The sequence below is a fragment of the Uranotaenia lowii genome, chromosome 3 (assembly GCF_029784155.1).
Source record: "Uranotaenia lowii strain MFRU-FL chromosome 3, ASM2978415v1, whole genome shotgun sequence".
Lineage (NCBI taxonomy): Eukaryota > Metazoa > Arthropoda > Insecta > Diptera > Culicidae > Uranotaenia > Uranotaenia lowii.
In genome coordinates, this window is record NC_073693.1 from 1957087 (window position 1) to 1978852 (window position 21766).

The following is a 21766-nucleotide window of genomic DNA, read 5'->3' on the forward strand; positions in this document are numbered from 1 at the left end:
GTCATTTTTGTCATTTTTGTCATTTTTGTCATTTTTGTCATTTTTGTCATTTTTGTCATTTTTGTCATTTTTGTCATTTTTGTCATTTTTGTCATTTTTGTTATTTTTGTCATTTTTGTCATTTTTGTCATTTTTGTCATTTTTGTCATTTTTGTCATTTTTGTCATTTTTGTCATTTTTGTCATTTTTGTCATTTTTGTCATTTTTGTCATTTTTGTCATTTTTGTCATTTTTGTCATTTTTGTCATTTTTGACATTTTTGTCATTTTTGTCATTTTTGTCATTTTTGTCATTTTTGTCATTTTTGTCATTTTTGTCATTTTTGTCATTTTTGTCATTTTTGTCATTTTTGTCATTTTTGTCATTTTTGTCATTTTTGTCATTTTTGTCATTTTTGTCATTTTTGTCATTTTTGTCATTTTTGTCATTTTTGTCATTTTTGTCATTTTTGTCATTTTTGTCATTTTTGTCATTTTTGTCATTTTTGTCATTTTTGTCATTTTTGTCATTTTTGTCATTTTTGTCATTTTTGTCATTTTTGTCATTTTTGTCATTTTTGTCATTTTTGTCATTTTTGTCATTTTTGTCATTTTTGTCATTTTTGTCATTTTTGTCATTTTTGTCATTTAAAAAATTTTAAACATATTTTTCAAGTTTTGCTTATTTCAACAATTTTGACAATTTAGACAATTTCGACAATTTTGACAATTTTGCCAATTTTGACAATTTTGACAATTTTGACAATTTTGACAATTTTGACAATTTTGACAATTTTGACAACTTTGACAATTTTGACAATTTTGACAATTTTGACAATTTTGACAATTTTGACAATTTTGACAATTTTGACAATTTTGACAATTTTGACAATTTTGACAATTTTGACAATTTTGACAATTTTGACAATTTTGACAATTTTGACAATTTTGACAATTTTGACAATTTTGACAATTTTGACAATTTTGACAATTTTGACAATTTTGACAGTTTTGGCAGTTTTGAAAATTTTGACAATATTAAAAATATTAGAAATATGGGCAAGTATCGGTTTTCTATTTCAAATTTGTTCAACGGTTCTGAAAAAAATGGTTCATTGTTCCCTCAGTTAATCTAATTACTCTCTGGAGCCACTCGGATGTAGACTGTCCAGTCAAGCGAGCGTGAGTGGAAGTCGAAAAGGGGCTTTCTCCACCAAAAAAAAAAAAATAACAAGACTACTTTTGATTCCGGACGGAGAATACCTGAAGCGTATCCAACTTTGGCAGGAGATCGTTTGAACGGTTAACGTTCCATCAACTGACCCAACTGACCCAAGTGGGTGCTCAAATTTTGCCAAATGAACAAAGCAAGGAGAAGCTAGGTTCTGGGTTGTCTTATTTTCATTCAGCCGGCTCTGAACAAGTGATTTCGGTACCGGTCCTTCCGGTCGGCAAGAGTTTAATCCTACTTTGTGGACCGACAAAAAAAAAAGATACCGAAAATAGGGTCCATTTTCGTGTGCCGTAGTAATCCTCTTGGAGCGTTACAAATTAACGGAATTAATATTAATATTCCGACGAATGGGAGGGTTTTAGGAGCGCTTAGATACTGACCTGATTGAGTAAGGTCGAGATGGCGTAGAACACACCGACGTTCATGCCGTACGAGATGAGCAGCAGAATGTAGTTCCGGTTCAGCATCAGCCGTTTGATGGAATGAAGGAACGGCGACGATTGAAGTGGGTTCGGATTTTTGGTGGCTTCCTGGGCCGCAGATGGTGGAGTCGGGGGTGCGGCCTTGAAAACTGTCGACGACAAGGGAGAAGTAGAAGAATTAATTAGACGGGAAAAATTAGCATTATTTGCTGCTGGGCGAACGTGAAGGAAGCGTTTGAAGTGAGGTCCGGTAGCTTTCTCATTATGCACCCCAGAACAAAAGGTGTAGCAGATGAGATTGATGATGAGTTACTGCCTTGGAGGTCACAATTTGTGCTTACCATCACTAAATCTAGTTTAGGAGGAAAAGTTATGAAATAAGACTAGAGTTAATCACAAAGCTCATACATTTCCAAGGCTCTAAACCGATGATTCATTCACCAGGAGAAAAAAACTCCCAAGAATAGTTGCTTTTAACCAAAAAATTCTTTGAAAGGATTTGTTAAACAAACACAGAAAACGAACAACAAACTTATTAAAACAAAACTAATCATCGTCGATTGCCATCAAAGTTGGCCGCGTGATTTTTATTTTTCAAATGATGTATAGCCTCAAGAAGATTTTTATCTTACAGCCTACTACAATCAACGTATACTTACAGACAAGGACCAGCACGACCAGCAGGCTGGTGAATCCGGCAACGAGGTAGAACATAAGCTTCAAGTCACTGCCAATCAGATCCAAGTCATCGTGATTCTGCACCAACAATGGAGGTGCCAAAAAGCCAACCGCGATACCGAGCTGTTAGTAAACAGAGTAGAAAAACACAACAAGAGAAAGAACGAAAGATAGCAGAGATAAACACAGCGATTAGATGGATGGATAGTAGGTTAAATATCTTCGAGCAGAATCTAAATTTGCCAGCGTTAAACAAGTGACCCCGGAAAAGCACTCAGCCGGATCTAATTTGGTGTCACTCAGACGATGTACGAGCTCGTGTCCTAGGAAAATTTATTCACTCCACAAAACACAATGATGAGGAGGATAGCTGCTGCAGCAGGAGTCACACTGATGTCGTGCAGTGTTTTACTTACACTTTTTTTTAGCTTCTCCCACACTCTCTCTTCATTGCAATGAAAGTTAATAAATTATTCACCGCGTGTCACACTCCAGAGCCAACAACCAGCAGCAACAGCAACCTATTGTGCCACCCCGGGTTGTTCCAACGAGATGGCGCTGCGGTTCTGCTATACAGACATATGATATGGTCACAGCTGAAGGCCGCCGCCATGCAATTCCGTGCATTTTACACGGTTTGCCGAAATTGCAATTTGGATGAATGTGGTTTTTATTTTCCGTTTACCAAGGGTGTGAGTCTGAGTCCTGCGGAATTTAATATACCTACAAATTTCTCATAATTCAGCGCAATGTTTTATTCAACAAAAATGGCTACCGATAACATGAACGGTTTTAGTTTACGCTCATTAATATTTCACTCAACCCGAAAATCAGTTTTATTTAAATTACTTGAAAAAGTATCCTCCGTCCTTTCAGGTAGTTTTTTCCATTCATCCATTTTCGGTGCGCTTTTATTAAATATAGAAAATACAACGTGAAGAGCATTTCGAATCATGTTTGACAGGAACAAAAAATTCTATTTCCCATATGGCGATGGTCGTCCAAGCTTTTAACCAGTAAGTGAGTATGCAAATGTGTTCGTTGGTTATTAAATTACGACCTCTTCCTTGTGCCAAAAATAGTTAGAACTATTGGCTGAAATTTATGACAGCACTCTACAAATGTTCAAGCTTGACTGATCACAACGAATGAGAGTGTTAACAAAATTGCATTTTTTTTGTTTTTTTTTTCAATTTTTAGTGTTTCAATTTATTTTCGTTTCACCACAAAGAGGTTTCGACTCAATATTGAGCTTTGGATGAAAAACGAAGTTCATTCACAACATGGCACACTATGTTAACAACATTCTGTCTGAACTGCTAGTTTGACTCGCAATAGTAAACCTAGCAGAACCATGCAGTAGGCTTTGGAATTGGAAACGCTTCCTTGCCAAGAGTCCCGAAAGAGCTGTTTCATCGCGCCTACTGGGACCGGGACGGTCAACTAAATTAAACTACAGCCGGACCCGGGCTCTATTTGACATATTGCATCTGTATCGAATGACCGATCGCAGCTGGCCGTGGGTCATTAGTTTTATTGGTTCGGTTTGTGCGTTTTTTTTCCTTTTTCAAATGCAGGATGTGAAAAATAATTTCTTTATCGACTGTTTAAGCACTAGTCCAATGGCATAGACAATTTCTAAGATCGGGAAAAACACCTCATTCATTTGAGTTGGGTTTCAATCAACGAAATAGATTAAGCTTCCAGAAAAAACTAACTGACACTAGAAAGAACGAACGAACGTTGATTAAATCACCTGTAATTCTGAACTGTCAAACTAGACAAACTTTTTCCCTCAAGTCAAACAAAGCGAAAGGAAAAAAACACCGAACAAAAGCTAATGAGAGAAATGAAGCTTATCGCTGCAACTGGAACTTTCCAAAGTTCCAAAGAAAAAAAAATCTTCCTCGACTGGAGCTGAAATTTTAAAACGTTTTTTCGGCTCTTCCGGCAGCTCAGATTTCCCGTAACTCCGGACCGAACCGGACCCGGGATGGTGATGATGATCCTAAAATAAAACCAGCGAGTAAAATGAGCTTGCAATGAATTTGTAATTCTTTTGACCACGGTCGAGCTTTTTTTTTCTCTCTCTGTTTCTCGCCTCCGGACTTTTTCTGTAATTTTGCTGACTGACTCAGCTTAGTTTTGCTTTACAGATAGCTCATGGAAGTTGTCTCGTGTGAGAGCAAGTTTAAATTTGTCCTTGTTTTTCAATGTACAAATTAAGTTGGATGGATTTTTTGCGACTGTATCGTTGAGATTCTGCCATCAACACGAGAATGCTCTCAAATAAGTGAGGTAGAAAATAGAATTTTTGTAATGGCTTGTGGGGTTTCTTTATTTCATAAACACAGTTTTGCACCATGGTTTCAACTCATTTGAGGTTGCTGAATTTGAATGTGACACTTATACTTCAATATCTCAACATTATCTTGAAAATAAATATTGAAAGAACAGAAAAAAAGTATCCTCACAAAATCTTTCGAAATTCGAAATGTTTTTGCGGGGAAAGATTTGAACATCGATATAATCAATTGAAAGTTTGTGACTTTAACCACACATCCATGACTGACACTGTTTGATACTTACCGTGCGAATGCACAACCCTGGAATTGATGAGTGAGGATTTGATAATTTGTGAGATGGACTGAGGAGGGAGGAAAAGCGATAGCTAGTGCTAACGAGCCACCCGACGACGACCTATTGTTACCCAGCCAACCTGCTCGTGATCTCCAGTTGCCGCCCGAGTCTGATAGCGTTTGGTTGGTTTCGAACCACATCGCCTTTTTTAGCTTATACCTAAATTTGTTAAATACCTAAACTAAACTAAGTGCAATTAAAATAAGTACCTAATTATCAAGAAGTGCCAGTGTTTTAAATTGCATGCATAAAATCGGAAACATCCAGCTTATAAAATTCCGGTACGGTGCATGCAGAAAACCATTTCGGAACTCGGCCATTGTTCCATATTTGCATGCGGCTTGAGAGGGAACTTCGGAGCCAAACGGACAATCCAGGCCATAGTTGGGATAGGCCAAGGCAGCGAGTCGAAGGATAGCAAGGTAACCGGTCCTATCTCCAACCAGACACAGTAACCCGAACAATTCAAATGTGTCGTCATGGCAACGAATCATAACGAAGAAAAAAAACAACATTATTCAAAAACTAACTCGCAAAATTGAAACCTGGAACGTGATTTATAAAACGAGCATATGTACAAACGGTCAGGTTCCAAGGCGCAACATAATTTGAAGAATCTTTTTATTTGTACGACGATTTGATGCAAATTCTTATGCGCATCTCACTTCCTTCCAGCCTTGTTTCAAAAACATAATATTAATTCCACACATCATTATGAAAAGAAACCCAAATATGGTTCCGAAATTGTACTTTTTTAGATGAAAATGTATGTTGCAATAGAAAAAAAAAACTCCTCTGCGCTGCCCGCAAAATGCGAGGAATAACCTTACGTCTTTTTGTAAATCAATTAAAAGTAGGTATTTGAAAATATTCTAACTCTCAGGTAGAAACACCCGGATTGGCAAATCAGTTCAGAATAAATTAATAAGAAGAATCATGGAACGAACTCACCAATTGTTGCTGCAGGAAGTGTGTTTCCTCTTGCAGCGAATCATTCATCGATGTCAGCTGCTGGAGGTGGATGAAACCGACGGAGAATCGGGTCGGGCACATACAATGAAACATGCAATTATTGATCTCTATGCTTATCCACTAATCCCAAGAAAAATTCACAATTTCACAATGACAAACAACTTGAAATTCAAAAATTAAATTTTCACCGCGACGAAGCAAAAAAAAACACGTGCGATTCTAACAAGCCATCGCCTACTTCTCCGTCTCAACTCGATTTTTTTGGTCATCGAAAAACTTATTGTGAATAACTCTTAAGTGTTATTATCAATCCAAATGTACTTTTTTAACCAGAAGTCTTACTTTAAGGCGTATTCTTCCATCAAGAAAATTTCATGATACTGTTTCTGAAAGCAGGGAAAAAACTAGAATCTATTCTTTATTTTTACTAACTGTAAGTAAAATGAATATCATGGAACAAACTTATTAAACAAAAGTAAAACATCTGGCCTGATGGTGAATTCCTCTTTCTAATCTGCTATCAATGATTTCTAGTGCCGTATAGCGCTTAAGCGAAACGAGGCTCGAAATATTCATCCCCTAACCTTCGACGATCACACTCATCTATTAATGATTCACCCGTAAAATTTTAAATACATATATTTCAGTTTTATACAATTTGGTTTAAAAAAAATTGGTCACAGCAAGCTTAGCAAATGCATCGTGGCCAAGGCACTGATTGAAAATTTACAGCACTACTTATCCAATTTTTTATTATTTTCCCATATTCCCTGCCACAGTTATCATAAATTTTCAACTCTCATTTGTTACCGTTGAGAATATTTACAAATAATATTCACAATAAACTAGAAAATCATATTCGACATTTTCTCTAGGAACACCCATAATCAAACCACGCGATATCGAAGAGCAAAGACGACGACACAAAAAATAACCTGTCCTTTTTACATCACCACTGGTTTTTCCTTTTTCATTCAGTGGATCCACCCCAAGATTAGACTTGTCCATCTAAAAGCATCCTTTATCAACACTCGCAGAGTTTTATTATGTGTATCTTCAAATTAATTTAATCAGAAACATTAATTTTTTTGTAAGTTTTGACGGACGAGATAAAAAACGCGTGCACTGCGGTCAACCCAAGGCCTACTTCTCCGATCACACTGCCATTGAACAACTGATCACGTTGACATGACACTTAGAACAAAATTTCGTTCAAATTTTGGCTAAAAGCCTCCGACCTTCAACATTGCGCGGCAGCACTTCGAGCATAAAAATTTTACTAAATAGCATGGTCTCCAACCTATTCAGTCCGTTCGAGTAGTCTGAACTGATCGATATTTATCAAATGTTTGGTTTAATTTTCTAGCCGGGCTACAACATCGATCGAACCGCCTTTGATATCGACATTTCTCGAGTATCCAGTCAGTGTGGTCAGTGATGGAACTTAGAATAAAAATCAGATCATCTTCTGTCTAATTTTGCCACTTATCGTTGGTATTACGAAAATTGCGATGAGTAGGCGATACCTTATTGACACCGCACGGGTTTTTTTTCCGCTCTTCTAATAATTCCAATAATTTTCGTTTTTTAATCCAGTGAATCTAAAAAAAAATGAAATTTAGTGGTATCAATGTGTGGCCGGATGTTCACAGTAGAGAAGACCACCGAGATAAGTGCTCCAATTTCAAGGACATGGTCTTTCGGAGAGGTTTATTTGCCTCCTGGAATTGAAAGAACCTTGCTTGATTGCAGTGTTGTCGTTCGATTTCGTTTTTCTTCCAATTGGCCTGAAGTGATCGTTTTTAAATAACAAGTTAATGATGTAGGGTAAGAACACTATATATTGAACACCATCTTTGGGATTCAACACATTTGTGACCAATAAATAATAACTAAAGGTTTTTCTGATAAAATTTTGATAGCGTAGCTTAAACTTATTTCTCTGCTTCGAATCGATATATGTATTTTTTTCGCGGAAATATGTTTTGAATTTATTATTTAAGCCTTTTTATTCAAAATTACTTTTGTCCCAATGATTAAACACAATGATTCAAATATTGAACAGGCAATGTTCTAATTATTGAACACGTAAACATTGAATTTCATTGCATATATTTAGGGGTATTTCGCTTGATAGTATGCCTTGCAGGGGCGATTTTGGTTGACGCAGCAACCAAGAAACAGTTTGTTTACATTTAAAAACCGATGTTTGTTCAATAACTGGTACATGCATTTCTTTACGAAACGAGCACTGCAAGATTGAACGTTCAATAATTGAAACATTGGCGTTTTCTGTGATCCAATGCTTGAACACTTTAATTTGTTAAATTTTAAGAAAATAAGGATAATAAAGGCTGTCGCTCTTCCAGAAATCATTCAAAAAGACTCAGTTGAAAACACTCATACCATTATCTTAGACGTTTATTTGTCTTTTATCCAATTTTTCCCCCAATCAAAAATAGGTTGTTTTCTTCGTCCAGTCGAAAAACCAAGCCGAATTTTGAACACATATTCAAGTTTCGGGGATTGTGGCTTTATGAGTCCGAGATTCTTGATAAAAATTTGAACATTGGTAGAAAACGCTTCAATAGTGGCACAACGAATTTTGATTCATTTTTCTACTGTATATTATTGTTTTAATCGGTAAATGTTTTACTAGTGTTCAATATCTGGTACCTGTTCAATAACTAGTGCTTCTACCCTATAACTTTGGACTTGTTGAATCCCACGATTTCAATGCTAAGTTCAAGTGTAAATTCGCGCTCGGTGTGCCGGATCGTTGTGTTACAAAAAATGGTCATTTTTATGGTTGTGGGATTTGGGATAGAAAGATTATGTTGTCTTAGTGCAAGTGATAGAGAAATGACCTTATCCTGTGTTGATGTTGTGAAAAAACACAAACAGCCAAACAGTGTTCCGAAAATCACTCGGAAGAAACGCTCATGATAGGTTTCTAGTTGGAAAAATTCAAAGCCGAATGCTGCTGTCTGTAGTTCCCTAGAGAGTCGGCGAGCGGCAATGCGAAGTCAATGTAAACAAGATTCAAAAGCGAGAGCGGATTCGCATTAAAGTCTATCTCTCAAACTCACTACCTGGTGTATCAGAAGTGATTGAGGCACTTACTGATACAAGATCCAATTTGAAAATCCACTCACTCACTCACTCAAACTCAATCATCGGTTAATACTGCCTGCGTACTTTCAGCCACAGCGGCAGATACATATGTACATACATACTGCCTGTGTGTTTGAATGGCTATTTTGGTCCTCCCCAACAACAGCAACAACAAAGCAAGATGCATCAGGCAGACAGCATCCGATCATCGATCAGTAAATGAATGAGTGAGTGAGTGAGTGAGCAGGAAAAGTTATTGAGTGAAAAAAGAAACTGAATTTAGGTTTGGCTTTCGCTGTTGAAATCGTTTCAGTGTCTCTCATGAGAATTGAGTGATTTTCGGAACCCTGCACCCAAACTAATTTGACAACAAGCTTGCTACAGTACAGTAGTACAAATTGCTTTATGAATATTTTGTTTTGGATTGCTTCGATTGGAAAATGTTAGAAGATTCAACACTCTTGATGTGGAACTTTGGTGAGATTGTTTCATGTTTCATTCATTATATCATTCATCAATCCTATTTGGCATGTAGGATTCCCTCAACTGCACTCTTCCCGTTCCTTTCTGAAATAGCTTTAAGGGTCGTATGAGTTCTCTGCACCTAAAGAGTTATTTTAGAATTGAATCCAGATTCTCATTTTGGCATCTTCTACTGTTTTTCATTATTAGTTGTACCATGTGTATCAGCCAATGCAAGTTGTGTGTAGTCACCCTTTGCTATGCTATGCTATCATTGGTATTACGAGCCTTGCAAAATTTGACAAAAAAGTCCCTGTTGGAAAAATTTATCTGTTCAGCTTAAGGTTGCCAGATTTCCCGGTTTTATTCGGGTTTGCCCGGATATTTAATACAAAATTTGACAAAAATCCGGCCCGGTTGGCCGGATTTCATTGAAAAAGTTCGGATTTTGCCCGAATTTATTCTCTTTATTAGCCAAAACAAACAACAAAAATGTTTTAATTTTTTTCATTTATGCGTCCAAAACAAAACTTTTTTAGCAAGTTTAAAAAAAATAATCATGTTGGGCCTAAAATACCATTTAAAAACTGCTGATGAAAAAAAAATGTTTTCAAGTTTTTTTTTCTTGATTTGTGTTCAGTGTTCAAAATTTTCACAGTCAAAGCTCAATCTTCACTCAACTGACAGCATCCTCACTGTCAAAGTGAAGGCATTTAAATAGCTTTCATACTTGCATCTTTCAAAGTAAAGGAGCTTTTTACCGTATTCATTTCCTGTCAAAATCCTTTCAAATTCATTTGAAAGCCGCTCCAGTCATACTCAATTGAAAATGATTGATGCTTTTGTTCATGAATATTTTTGCAGGTCCTTGAACAAAATTTTCGCAACCTGATTTTTTTTTCTTCCATATTCATTATAAATAGGCACTACGAGATGTTTTATATGATAGCTGTAATGGAAATCGCGTAATCCGTCGCCTACCGAGGACATAGTTTGAAGATCATTATTTTTCAAAACGAAAGATAACCAAAAATTAGTTTAGTGTTTTTTTTCATATTTTAAATTTTTATGAAATATAACTAGAATTGGAAAGATAAACGTATATGTATCCCAAAACAATCCTTTATTCCATAAGATAATCACTGAAAGCAACACACATCAAAACAATCTTGTGTGCAATCGAATTGACATACACCGCATCATGTCCTTCACACCGCCGCACACAGTAGTGTTTGTTGTTGTTGCTGTATTCAAGCCTTCCTTGGCGCTCTTCCAATCCTTCATGACTGAAAATGTCCGCCTTTCAAATGAATGTGAATATGAACAGCGCACACAGTCATCAAAGGCGGTTTCCAGCTTTCATTCCTATTGGACTAAAAGCCGGGCTAGTATTCGTTCAATTGGAAAAGACTGACAGCAACAATGGCTTCATGTGAGCTTGAAAGTCGAAAAGCTTCATTGTGACAGGAATAAGTGTTGCGCGGCTTTGAGCTTGTGTTGCTTTCGGCTTTCAATGATTGAAACGAATATTTGGCACACTGTTTGTGTTGAGTAACTCCCGGGTTTTGGCCAAATTTTCTCGGATATTTTCCGGATTTTCGATCAAGATTTTGAAATCAAATTACCGGATTTTGCCAGGGTTTTTAATAAAATAGGTACGTGCAGGAAAAATCCTGGTAACCTTAGTTTAGCTCGATTGTATCGTCTAAATTACCTATTTTTCTTTGAAAGGTTAATAAAAAGCGATCGATGCATACTTTGGAATCGATATTGCGTACTGCTGGAAAAGTTATCGAACAAACGAAATCGAGTGTTCAGTCAGTATAGTCAGTGATCGTACTGTGAAAGAGGTGCTGTAATACACATTTAGTGGGCCTTTATCAACTGGCTTCTTAGAGATGAAAAATGATGGAACATTTAAATGCTAATAAATCAGACAGAAATCCTCTCTAATTTTATCAATGCTGAAAACTTTCATATAAATTGTAGAAACAGATCCAATTGCGGAAAAAAAGTTTCAAACGGTAGCAGGAGGCAAAGTGAAAAAGCACATTCGTCTGATGACAGCTCTATTTCTTTTGATTGTTGATAATTAAATTATTTCCCGCGGCATTCTATCACCAGGTTGAGGGAGCCTACCATGGATCTAGAGCCTACTTTGGTAATAAAATGCCGATAATTGGAAATAATTCATTTCGCTGACATAACTCCTATGCAAACAATGAACTCTTATTCTACCTCAATCCAATCATACCGTTTTTTGCCATCGAAAGCAATTCTAATAAAATTTTCAAATAATCTTTTCTTCAGTGCTAAAACAGACATCTCTGTTAGTAAGCGCATTTTTTTTTAATATACAGATAGTTTATTGCGAGTTTTAAATGTATTTACAAAGTCGTATCAGATGTCTAAACTCATTTAAAAATCTAATGCACTAATATAAATACTTTTTTCACTTGCGCAACTAGGGCAACTAACTCCCTTTTCACTTAGCATTTTACAGCAGGAATTTTCCACCACATTGAATTAGCGCTTTTCATCGTGTCACAAAAAAATCGGTTCTACCAACGCTTTTGGTCATTTCGTTCTCGCATAAAACGTGCATCACTAAAACACCAAATTTCAGAAACATGAAAAAATTTAACGATTTTCCGAATGCTGAATACTGAATGATGATAGCACAAAAAAAAATAACACTCCGCTTTCCGCAGCCAGCAGCTTGAACCTCTATTAGAAATAATTGCTCAAAGTTTCCCTTAAATTTCACAAACAACTTGCGAACATACTGCCTTCGCATCTCAGCTGTTAAGTTTTAGTATTTTTCAACAGTTTCACAATTATTTCGTACTTGAATATTTAAAACTTTTAAAATTTCACAACGGAAGTAAAAAAAACACGAGCGACTGGCAAAAGTCATCGCCACCTTTATTTAAGTTGGCGTATTTTTTAACTGAATCAAAGCAATCGAAAGATTCCCTTGAATTCAACCACGGTAATTTTTGGACATTTTTTCGCAATTCACTGGTTATTTTGAAAAGAATGAATTGATCTAGGGTCAAGTGGGGTAATTATGAACACGGGGTAATTCCGAACAAGTGCCATACGCGCTGCTGTGGGGGATGAATGAACACCAAAAGTTCCAAAAGTGGTAGTTTAACATCCGATTGATAGCTGTAAGGTGTTTCCGATCTGTTTTCAAATCATAATGATATCATTTCAGATGTTTTAAAAAATCATTACCTCGTGAAACGGAAATCGTTTCGGACAGTGTTCAATGTTTTGAATATCAGATCATAGAAAATCCTGCTAGAATATTGTTTTCCACTGTTTTACATGCAGTTTATGATGCTTTGTCTGGATTTTGGAGAAATTTTGAAAAATTTTATTCGCACTGGTTCACAGATGAGTGTTCATATTTACCCCATAGTTTCCGTCCTATGGGGTAATTATGAACACATCTTCTTATGCATTTCCTGACATTTCTAATGCTTTTTAATGGTCAAATGATTTATACATCAGCTTAGGGGGCCATTCACTAATTATCCAAGCATTTCCAGACCCCTTTCTCCCTCCTCCCCTTGTAAGAAATTTCTTAAAAAACTACTCCCCCCCCCTCTTTCTATAACATCTAAACATATTAACGACCGTGAAGGAATCTTAGCCGGGAAACATCAACACTCAGCATTTATACCCCAGAACCCACTGGACCAAATTCTATTAATTTCATAATTAAATTTGGTCTACAATGTGTTAAGTTTTGAATTTTTGAGAAATTGATTTTTTTTTTCCAAAATTGAGATTCGGGTTCAGCTCTACTAGTTCTTTTCAGACTTTGCCAAAACTTTTAATCTCCATTTTATTTAAACTGAAAATAAAGTTTCAAAAGTGGAAAAAAGTGAATAGAACAGAAATTTTGGAAAAAGTTCAATCTGTAACCAAATTTAAACAAGTCTTAATTTTGTTTAAATAAATAGTGATGAAAACTCGATTTTCGTTGATAAAAAAGGCAGTCAATAGTTTTACCGGTAATACCAAAACCGAAAACCTGTATCCCAGGAATAGTTCTCTAATACCGAGTACAGGTTTTACGCAGAGATGTTAAAATCGCGAGTCTACATACTCGCACTTTGCCCTTCTTTGCAGAACGATTTTATTTCGTTAAACTCAATCTGCAATTGTTGTTGTTGTTGTTGTATTGTTGATTATGGCTTGAGGAGCGATCAATCTGCAATGATGCTATCTAAACTTCAACTCGGAAAGCATCAGGAAGTAAGCTTCGGGTAAACTCGGCAGGAGTAAACAGCAATCGGGGGAGAAACATCAGCAAAGCAAACGAACAGTTCAGCGAATTAAAGAAAAAATCGTTTTCGTTCGGCAGCCGAACACATCAATCGGACAACGCATGGGGGCGTGGCTAAAAGTGATAGATACAAGGGAACGGGAAACGAGTGAGAGAAGGGTGCGAGGAATGTTAACTCGGTCCGTCGGGCAACGATCGCTCGTGAGCATTCGTGTACGGTAAGCTTCGTTCTGTTGTTTCATTGGTGTGATTTTATTCCTTCGAGGAGGGGAAAACATCAACTCGGAACTGTTCTCTTCGTTTTGTGTGCAATCACGTCATGATCAGCGTTGCCACATTTAAATCTGTATTTTCGAGGCAAAAAATCTTTTTAATCTGTATAAAATCTCAAAAATCTGTATTAAAATCTGTATTCAAAATTTTGATTCCGGAAACTATCATTGCACTATGGCGACCTTTTTTATAATGCGTGGCGCTCTAATCTAGTTGCCCTCTTCATTATTGCGAACTGCGACATTTGTGCGATCTTTCAAATCAGTGTTAATCCTGTGATTTTGCTACATGCAATCCGCTTTTTGGTTTGTTTGTGCAAATGAATGCGACTTCGAAACATTGCACGAAATCCAATTTCCAGTACAACGAACGAAATACATATCCGCTACCGCTACATGTAAAAAATAAGGTTACGCCAACTTTAAAGTGGATATGTTTCGTAAAATGCAACGATCTTAGTCCATCCGGGGTTTAACAATCAGATGGGATTTGAAAATTGTGTCAATTGTCTTTGATCAGTGTCTGTATTTAGTTGTAATAGCTGTATACTGCAAAAAAAAAATTCACAGCAGCTGAAGTAACTCAATGATATTTAACAGGTGCCATTAAAAAGTACATTTCGTGTAATGCAATGTTTGATCTTGGTATATGATTTTCGAACACAGGTTTGAAAACTGTTCTCTAACCCTTGCATTGATGCAGTTCCGAACTATAAATCTGAAAGATTTTTCTCATTTGTGAGCATGACAATTGATGGCTTGAACGTAATCATCAAAGGAGATTATTCTAGATTTAATCAAAGCATAATGAAAATATCATAGAAATTTTTTCATTTGCTGAAAATCTGTATAAAATCTGTATAAATTTCCAATTATCTGTAATCTGTATATACAGATTCTTGGTTTGAAAATTTAAAAAAAATCTGTATGTTCACTGAAAAATCTGTATATGTGGTAACGCTGGTCATGATTGGAACGAAGATAAAATCAATCTGCACACAACAAGTTAAACTCGGAAAAAATCAGCCAAATGATTCTTTCCGAGGTGAGTTTAAACACCGCTGGTTTTACGTGCTTCCAAAACCAGGTTTTTTGGTAATTGATAAGGTTATAAACCAGAAATGTTTATTTTGACTAAAAATTAAATTCCCCTTTGTTTACAAAAGGTTTGCTGATCGAGCTTTTATTCATAACTGTGTGAAATTTAATATTACTATGAACCTTAAATCTCTGTGGCAACAGTAAAATATATGAAAAACTTTGATAAATTCAATTGGTGAATAAGTCCACAAAGCAAAGATCAATTTTCCTGAATGTTTGGACAACGTGCTGCTATTCAGAACATTAGAATACAGCAAAAAATAATTTTTTATGTTTTAAATCCGGAAAAATCTATTTTCTTGCACTCTAATTTTTTAATTAGATACTTTTTCAATATTAATTTAAGCCTATCCCTTTTCTGATACCTGATAGATACTTTTTTCAATGTTAATTTGTTGGAATATTTTTTTTTTAATTTGGTGCAAAATGAACATCTTTTGGTTGAAGATTTTCTCTTTAAGTTTGTTGAGAAAAACTTCGGTAGAACTTCAATTTTTTTTTTAAAGAATACAACTACTTATGTGGACTTTCAGATAGTGTAAATATTTTTCAAAACTTTCGAACAAATAGAACTGACATGAATTGTAAAAATGACTGTTCACTGATCCAAGAAGATTTTAATAAGTGTTTTTGTGAAACAACCCTTTTAAAATATTTTCGAATTTCCTGTATATGTATAGGTTTCAATTTCATGATACCTCGCACGTACGTGAAAAGCCTATCCCACGACATTTTGGTGAATATTTGATGTTTGCTGCGCAGGCATTTTAAACGGATGTAAAAACTATCGAGTAGCCTAACTCGTCTAAAATTTCACACTTATGGAGAGGTCCTATCAAATAAAATGTTCTGTAAAGACGTAAAGAAACGGAAAAAAGAAACCAACCAAAACGTAAAAAATGTAACAAAGAAATTAAACTCGCGAAACAATAGATAGAAAAATATCAATTAAAAATAACACTAAATAGCTATTTTTCTATTGTTTTACATCTTTATACATGAATTGGATTGAGTTTTTACAAAACAACCCATTTTCCTGTAACTGCTAATTATTTTCATTATTTGGTGTTGTATTGAGATTTTCTGACACCATATAACTCATATTGGACAAGTCTCGGGGTAAATATGAACATAGTTCGGGGTAATTATGAACATAATTTTTTAAGTAAAAAATCACCATACACTGCTTACTATGGATAAATTTAACGTATAATTACTGTTACTTTTCAAAAATTTTATACCAAGTTCGTAATCCGTGTTCATAATTACCCCCTAGAGAGTGGGGTAAATATGAACTGACGGGGTAATTATGAACAGACGTCCCAAGGACAGAGGTTGCGACCAAAAAACGAAAGTTGTTCTACAGAATGATGAAGAGCACGGAAACATTCATTGATGGTAGCTTTTCAAAGTTTGTGATAAGAAATTAACATATGGTGGCTGTAAGTGTGCCAAATGAAGAAATTTTGTTCATAATTACCCCACCTAGCCCTATTCATTTGTAAAAATATTTCACCTTATTTGTTTCCAATTCAATGAAAAGGGTCTCTGAGCATTGATTAAGTCCTCAATCACAACTTAGAAATGTAAATGAAGAGTTCAATATATGATCTTATGTTACTTAAAATGATCAAAGGCTTACCATCGACATTCAACAAGCTTCATAAAAAAGTAAGAATAAAAAAAAATTCAACCCTCCCATCATCATCGGAAGTGTGTCTCCCCCCTGAACGGTAGACAAAATTTATTCCCAGGTCAAACCACTAGAACAAAGCACTAGAAGAAGCGCTCGTCCGCTTTTGAGATTAATGCTAATTTATGCAACCGCATATCCTACTCGGCTGCTGTCTTCCAGAGCCAAGAGCAAAAGCCATAGAAAGAGACGAAAAAAGTTCTCTTACGTATGAACGGACATACATACATGGTCCAGATCCAGTCAGAAGGTACCTTTGGCTAATTCGAACTCTGACTAAACGACCAAGGGTTGAAATTTTGTTATTTAGGTTAAATCTATGTGAGGGTGTGTCCCAAGCAAAATAGGAAATGTAGTTTATTTTGACCCATTTGTAGAAAAGTATGAAAAAAAATAATTAAAAAAGAGCTTTAAAGCTCTTTTTTTATTTAAAGTTTAAAATTTGTCTTTCAAGTGCATTACTCACAGCAAAATGGTAAGCTAAAAATATCCATTTAAAGTACCGCCATCCACTTTTGAGTAACGACTGGATCGAAACAATCCCGGAAAACTCATTACCCGTAAACGGTGCTTTAGAATTTTATTTCATTTTTTACTGGCAATCATTAAATTGATTGGATGCGTAAAACATTTGCCCCATAATCGGTACGACAAACTGACAGACAAACGTTGTCGTAAATCGTTAATTTGTTACAGCGAAAATTTTATGACCTATTCGGTCGGAGAATGATCATAGATGCACTCAATAATCGATTTTTAAACCAGCTCAATGCAATGGCAAATTTATTACTCGAGCTTTTCTATGTACTTTACAATTATGGAGCAAAATAACATTACATGTTTCCGAGATGTGATTAATGTTTTCATTAGCTCAACAATTACTAAAAAAAAACTTGAGGCAGTTCAGAATAGCAAAATTTAAAAAAAAGTCTCCGACAATTTCCGGCCGAAGAATAGCACACTTCCGAAATGTTACACCATGAAATTTTAATTGAATCGATAAATTTCCCATCTAGTAAAAGACGCTGAAAAACACTGAGTGGTCTCCGTGAAAAACGAAACTCCACAAAATGAAGTTCATTTCATACGGTCCAAAAGAAAAGTTTTCGTTCAATAATTTCCCGACCCACCACGTTTAGAAATTATTTTCCTTGCAACAAAGTGTGCGTTTGTGACCAAACATACTGTTTGTGGGGTTCATGTAGTCGATAATCGAACATAGTAGGCTAAGTATTCATTCTACAAAAATATGTTTGAATTTCTAAAAAAAAATCAACCTTTTGGTTACGTTTTACTCGGGCGCATCTTTTATAGTTACATCCCCCCGAAAACGGGGCTCCTATTCGGTCCTCAGAAGAAGAAGACGCCTATAAGGAAACGCTTCTAAGGACGTACTTGACTCGCAGTAATTTTTCTCCAAGTGTCTTCACGAGTGCTGTAGATGAAGGACTCCGAACATAGCAAAAAAAAAAACGCTGCGAGCCGATTCGAGGTTTATGGATGTCCGTTTTTTTCACGTGATGGTTGAACTAGCAAAATAATCTTCGAGCGGCGACAAATGCTGTGAGACCTTATCATCAACTTCGTACCTACTGCTTCCTACTGATGAAGGAACGTTCCGACGAAAGATGATCTAGCCAAAGACGACGATGTGATGGAGTCATTTTAGTAAATGGTGAAATTATCGCCACCACTTCAGATGACAAGAAGAGAAAACGCTGATTTCAAAGTGGAATGTCATTACACTCGGTACCAATTGGGTGGGTTGTCATTCGCCCACAGTCATTTGCCCAGTAAATGAAAGAATAATTTTATATCTCAATTTTATTGCAATCCATCAAAACGTACCTACTTCTTTTTTGAATAAAAGAAACAGCTTCAATCATTCGATTGTTTGTAAAGAAAAATTCAATTTCAAACTTCGAACATAAAAGATAATCATATATTGTTAAGTATTTCTGCTTAAATCGAATGGAAGATTGAAAATATCAAGTGTGCAGCAGTTCAAATTTTCTTTTTGCATCTCCAATCCCGTTTTTCGATTACTATGCTACTATGCTTCTTAGGGATGACATCACGAGAGTGCATTTGAATAAGTGGCTTTATTTTTTGCATGTACAGTCAAAGCTTCTTTCGCACATCAGCAAGAGATAAATTGAGCAAAAATTCCTCCACAATCAGTGGTGTTCATGTTTGTGAACTCTATTGTGTTGTGAGCCTACTTGATTGAATGATTCAAATGAATCAAAGCAATCGAAAGATTCCTTTTAATTCAACCACGGGAACTGTGATACCGTGGTTGAATCAAAAGGAATCTTTCCATGTTTGTGAAATTGATTTGAATATTGGAGGTGTCAAGAACATTTGTGAGAGGAGAAGGAGGATTTTTTATTTTCGCTCTTCTTTTGGAATGATTTTTTTTTATATTTAACGGTAGCAGGCGTCGACCTTTCTGTGGTACATTTGTTTTTTTTTTTTTGTGATACTTACGATAAATACGGAAGATGTTCCACTTTTCCATTTGAGCGGGTTTTTTCTTGGTTTTGCCACATTTCTTCAGTTTGCCCTTAACTATTGCCCAATATTTCAACTGTGCACGGATTTTTTTAAAACTACTTTCGTAAAGCACAAGGATACCAGAAGTACTCAACACTTGGCGACAGTGAACTCGTTCAACATCAGCATTCCCGAAATAAGAGTCACCCCTAATGATGTTAGGAAGGCGCTAGTAGAAATCAACGAGCGTAAGGGAGCAGGCCCAGATGATCTGCCCCCGATTTTCATCAAGCGATGTTGTGACTCTCTGGCACTTCCGGTAAGCATGATATTTAACAAGTCCCTGGAGACATCTACCTTCCCTAAACTCTGGAAAACTGCTGCAATCACTCCTATTCACAAATCTGGGAACATACATCTCGCAGAGAATTACAGGGGTATCTCTATATTGAATTGCTTGGCAAAGGTTTTCGAACTCTTGGTATTCAACGTAATGAGCACTGTTTCTTCACACATTATCGCAGAATGTCAGCACGGTTTTCGCAAAAAGAGGTCAACCTTATCAAATTTGATGGTGTATGTTCCCTTCGTCAGCACCTGTCTTGCAAATAAAAAGCAAGTGGATGCAATATACATAGATTTTGCCAAGGCGTTCGATCGGCTTCCCCACAACCTCTTAATCGACAAACTTGATAGAATGGGTTTCCCAACTTGGTTGGTTAAATGGCTCGAGTCATATCTTCGAGGCAGAATTGCTTTCGTCAGACAAGGCCACATCAAATCCCAACATTTTACTGTCCCTTCTGGGGTCCCCCAAGGTAGCCATCTAGGTCCTCTCCTGTTTAACCTATTCATGAACGACCTTTGTCAATTAATTGGCTCTGAATTAGTGTTTTATGCAGACGATCTGAAAATGTACCGCTCAATTACGCATTACTCAGACTGTTTGCTTCTTCAGCGAGATCTCGATAATCTAATGCTCTGGTGCCAAATGAATGCGATGGAAGTCAACCTAAAAAAATGTAAGATTCTTACGTTCACCAGAAGCAGGGTTGAGATTACCCATCTGTACACAGCCGTTAGCGTCTCTCTTGAAAAAGTTGAGTCTATAAGGGATCTTGGTGTGATTATGGATAAATCTCTGACATTCAAGGAGCATTTAGCTGTAACCGTGGCCAAAGCAAAAACTGTGCTGGGATTTCTGGTAAGGAACACCAAAGGATTCAGTGACATTACCACTCTCAAAGCATTATACTGCTCACTAGTTCGTAGCGGTTTGGAGTACAATATCCAAATATGGGCACCTAACTCAATTGGAGGGCTTAAACTACTTGAGTCAGTTCAGAAGCGGTTCCTGCGATACGCGCTTCCAAATTTACCATGGAATGAACCTCAGCGACTTCCCTCATACCATGACCGATGTGGAATCTTGAATATCGAACCAATCGGCTCACGTGCTGTGCTACTTCGTCGTTTGTTCATTTTCGACGTCATATCCGGGAACATAGATAGTGCCAGTCTCACCGAAATGATACCATATCATGTCCCATCTCGTTCCCTAAGAAACTTCGAGCCGCTAAGATTGAACAATTATGGAAGAAATGAATTTTATAACCCATTTGACATCTCTTGTAGATTGTTTAACCAAGTGTATGTGTATTTTGATTTTAATATAAGTAAGGATAGTTTTAAGCGTAGTTTAAGTAACCAGTCTGTATGATATTGAGTTATCGAAGACCGTGAACAATAAATAAATAAATATTTCTCGATGGGACGAAAATCCGGACAGTTTGGTGGATTGATACTTTTTACAACAAAATCGATCTTGTTCTCCTTATACCACTTAACGAAATCCCGGCTGTAGTGGCAGCTTGCCAGGTCCGGCCAAAATTTCACCGGACCGTTGTGGGACCGGATGAATGGCAAAACCCTCTTCTGGAGACATTCTTCTTTATAAACATTTCCATTCATTGTGTCTCCAGTGATGGAAATCTTAGTCTTCTTCCACAACTACAGACCCCTTGCCAAATCATCAACTTACGAGCAAATTTATATACGAAAACAAACTTGAATCTACCCGCAACATTCCCTTTACGCTTCGCAAGGTAAAATGTTACCGGTTATTTGTCCAAAATCCATTTTGACGTAAGTTTCAAAGAGAATATAATGTTTTGTCAATCAAGTTCGAATATTTTGAAATAGTGCTTGGTGAAAGGTCCGTTTTGGTGATGAAAATTAGTATCCTCGTCCCAAAACATGAAAATGAGAAGCAAATTTAGGTGAAAAAAAAATCGAAGCCACTAGGAATCAGCATCGCCAGTCGCCAGCATTGTGGGTAAGAAAAGCATCGTAGGCGTGACATGTGTACGTGACTGCGTTTGCCGAGTTTAGAAAAGCGTCGGTC

General features: G+C 36.4%; 1 protein-coding gene across 1 annotated transcript in view; it reads right to left on the bottom strand.

Annotated features, from left to right (window-relative positions):
- Window positions 1-21766, bottom strand: part of LOC129751814 (feline leukemia virus subgroup C receptor-related protein 2) — a 117179-nt gene that overhangs the window by 14837 nt on the left and 80576 nt on the right. The window contains exons 6-7 of the mRNA XM_055747542.1: window positions 2294-2435; window positions 1593-1783 (exon numbers count right to left, since the gene is read on the bottom strand). Coding sequence (XP_055603517.1) covers window positions 1593-1783; window positions 2294-2435 — 333 coding nt within the window. The remainder of the gene's footprint in view (window positions 1-1592; window positions 1784-2293; window positions 2436-21766) is intronic.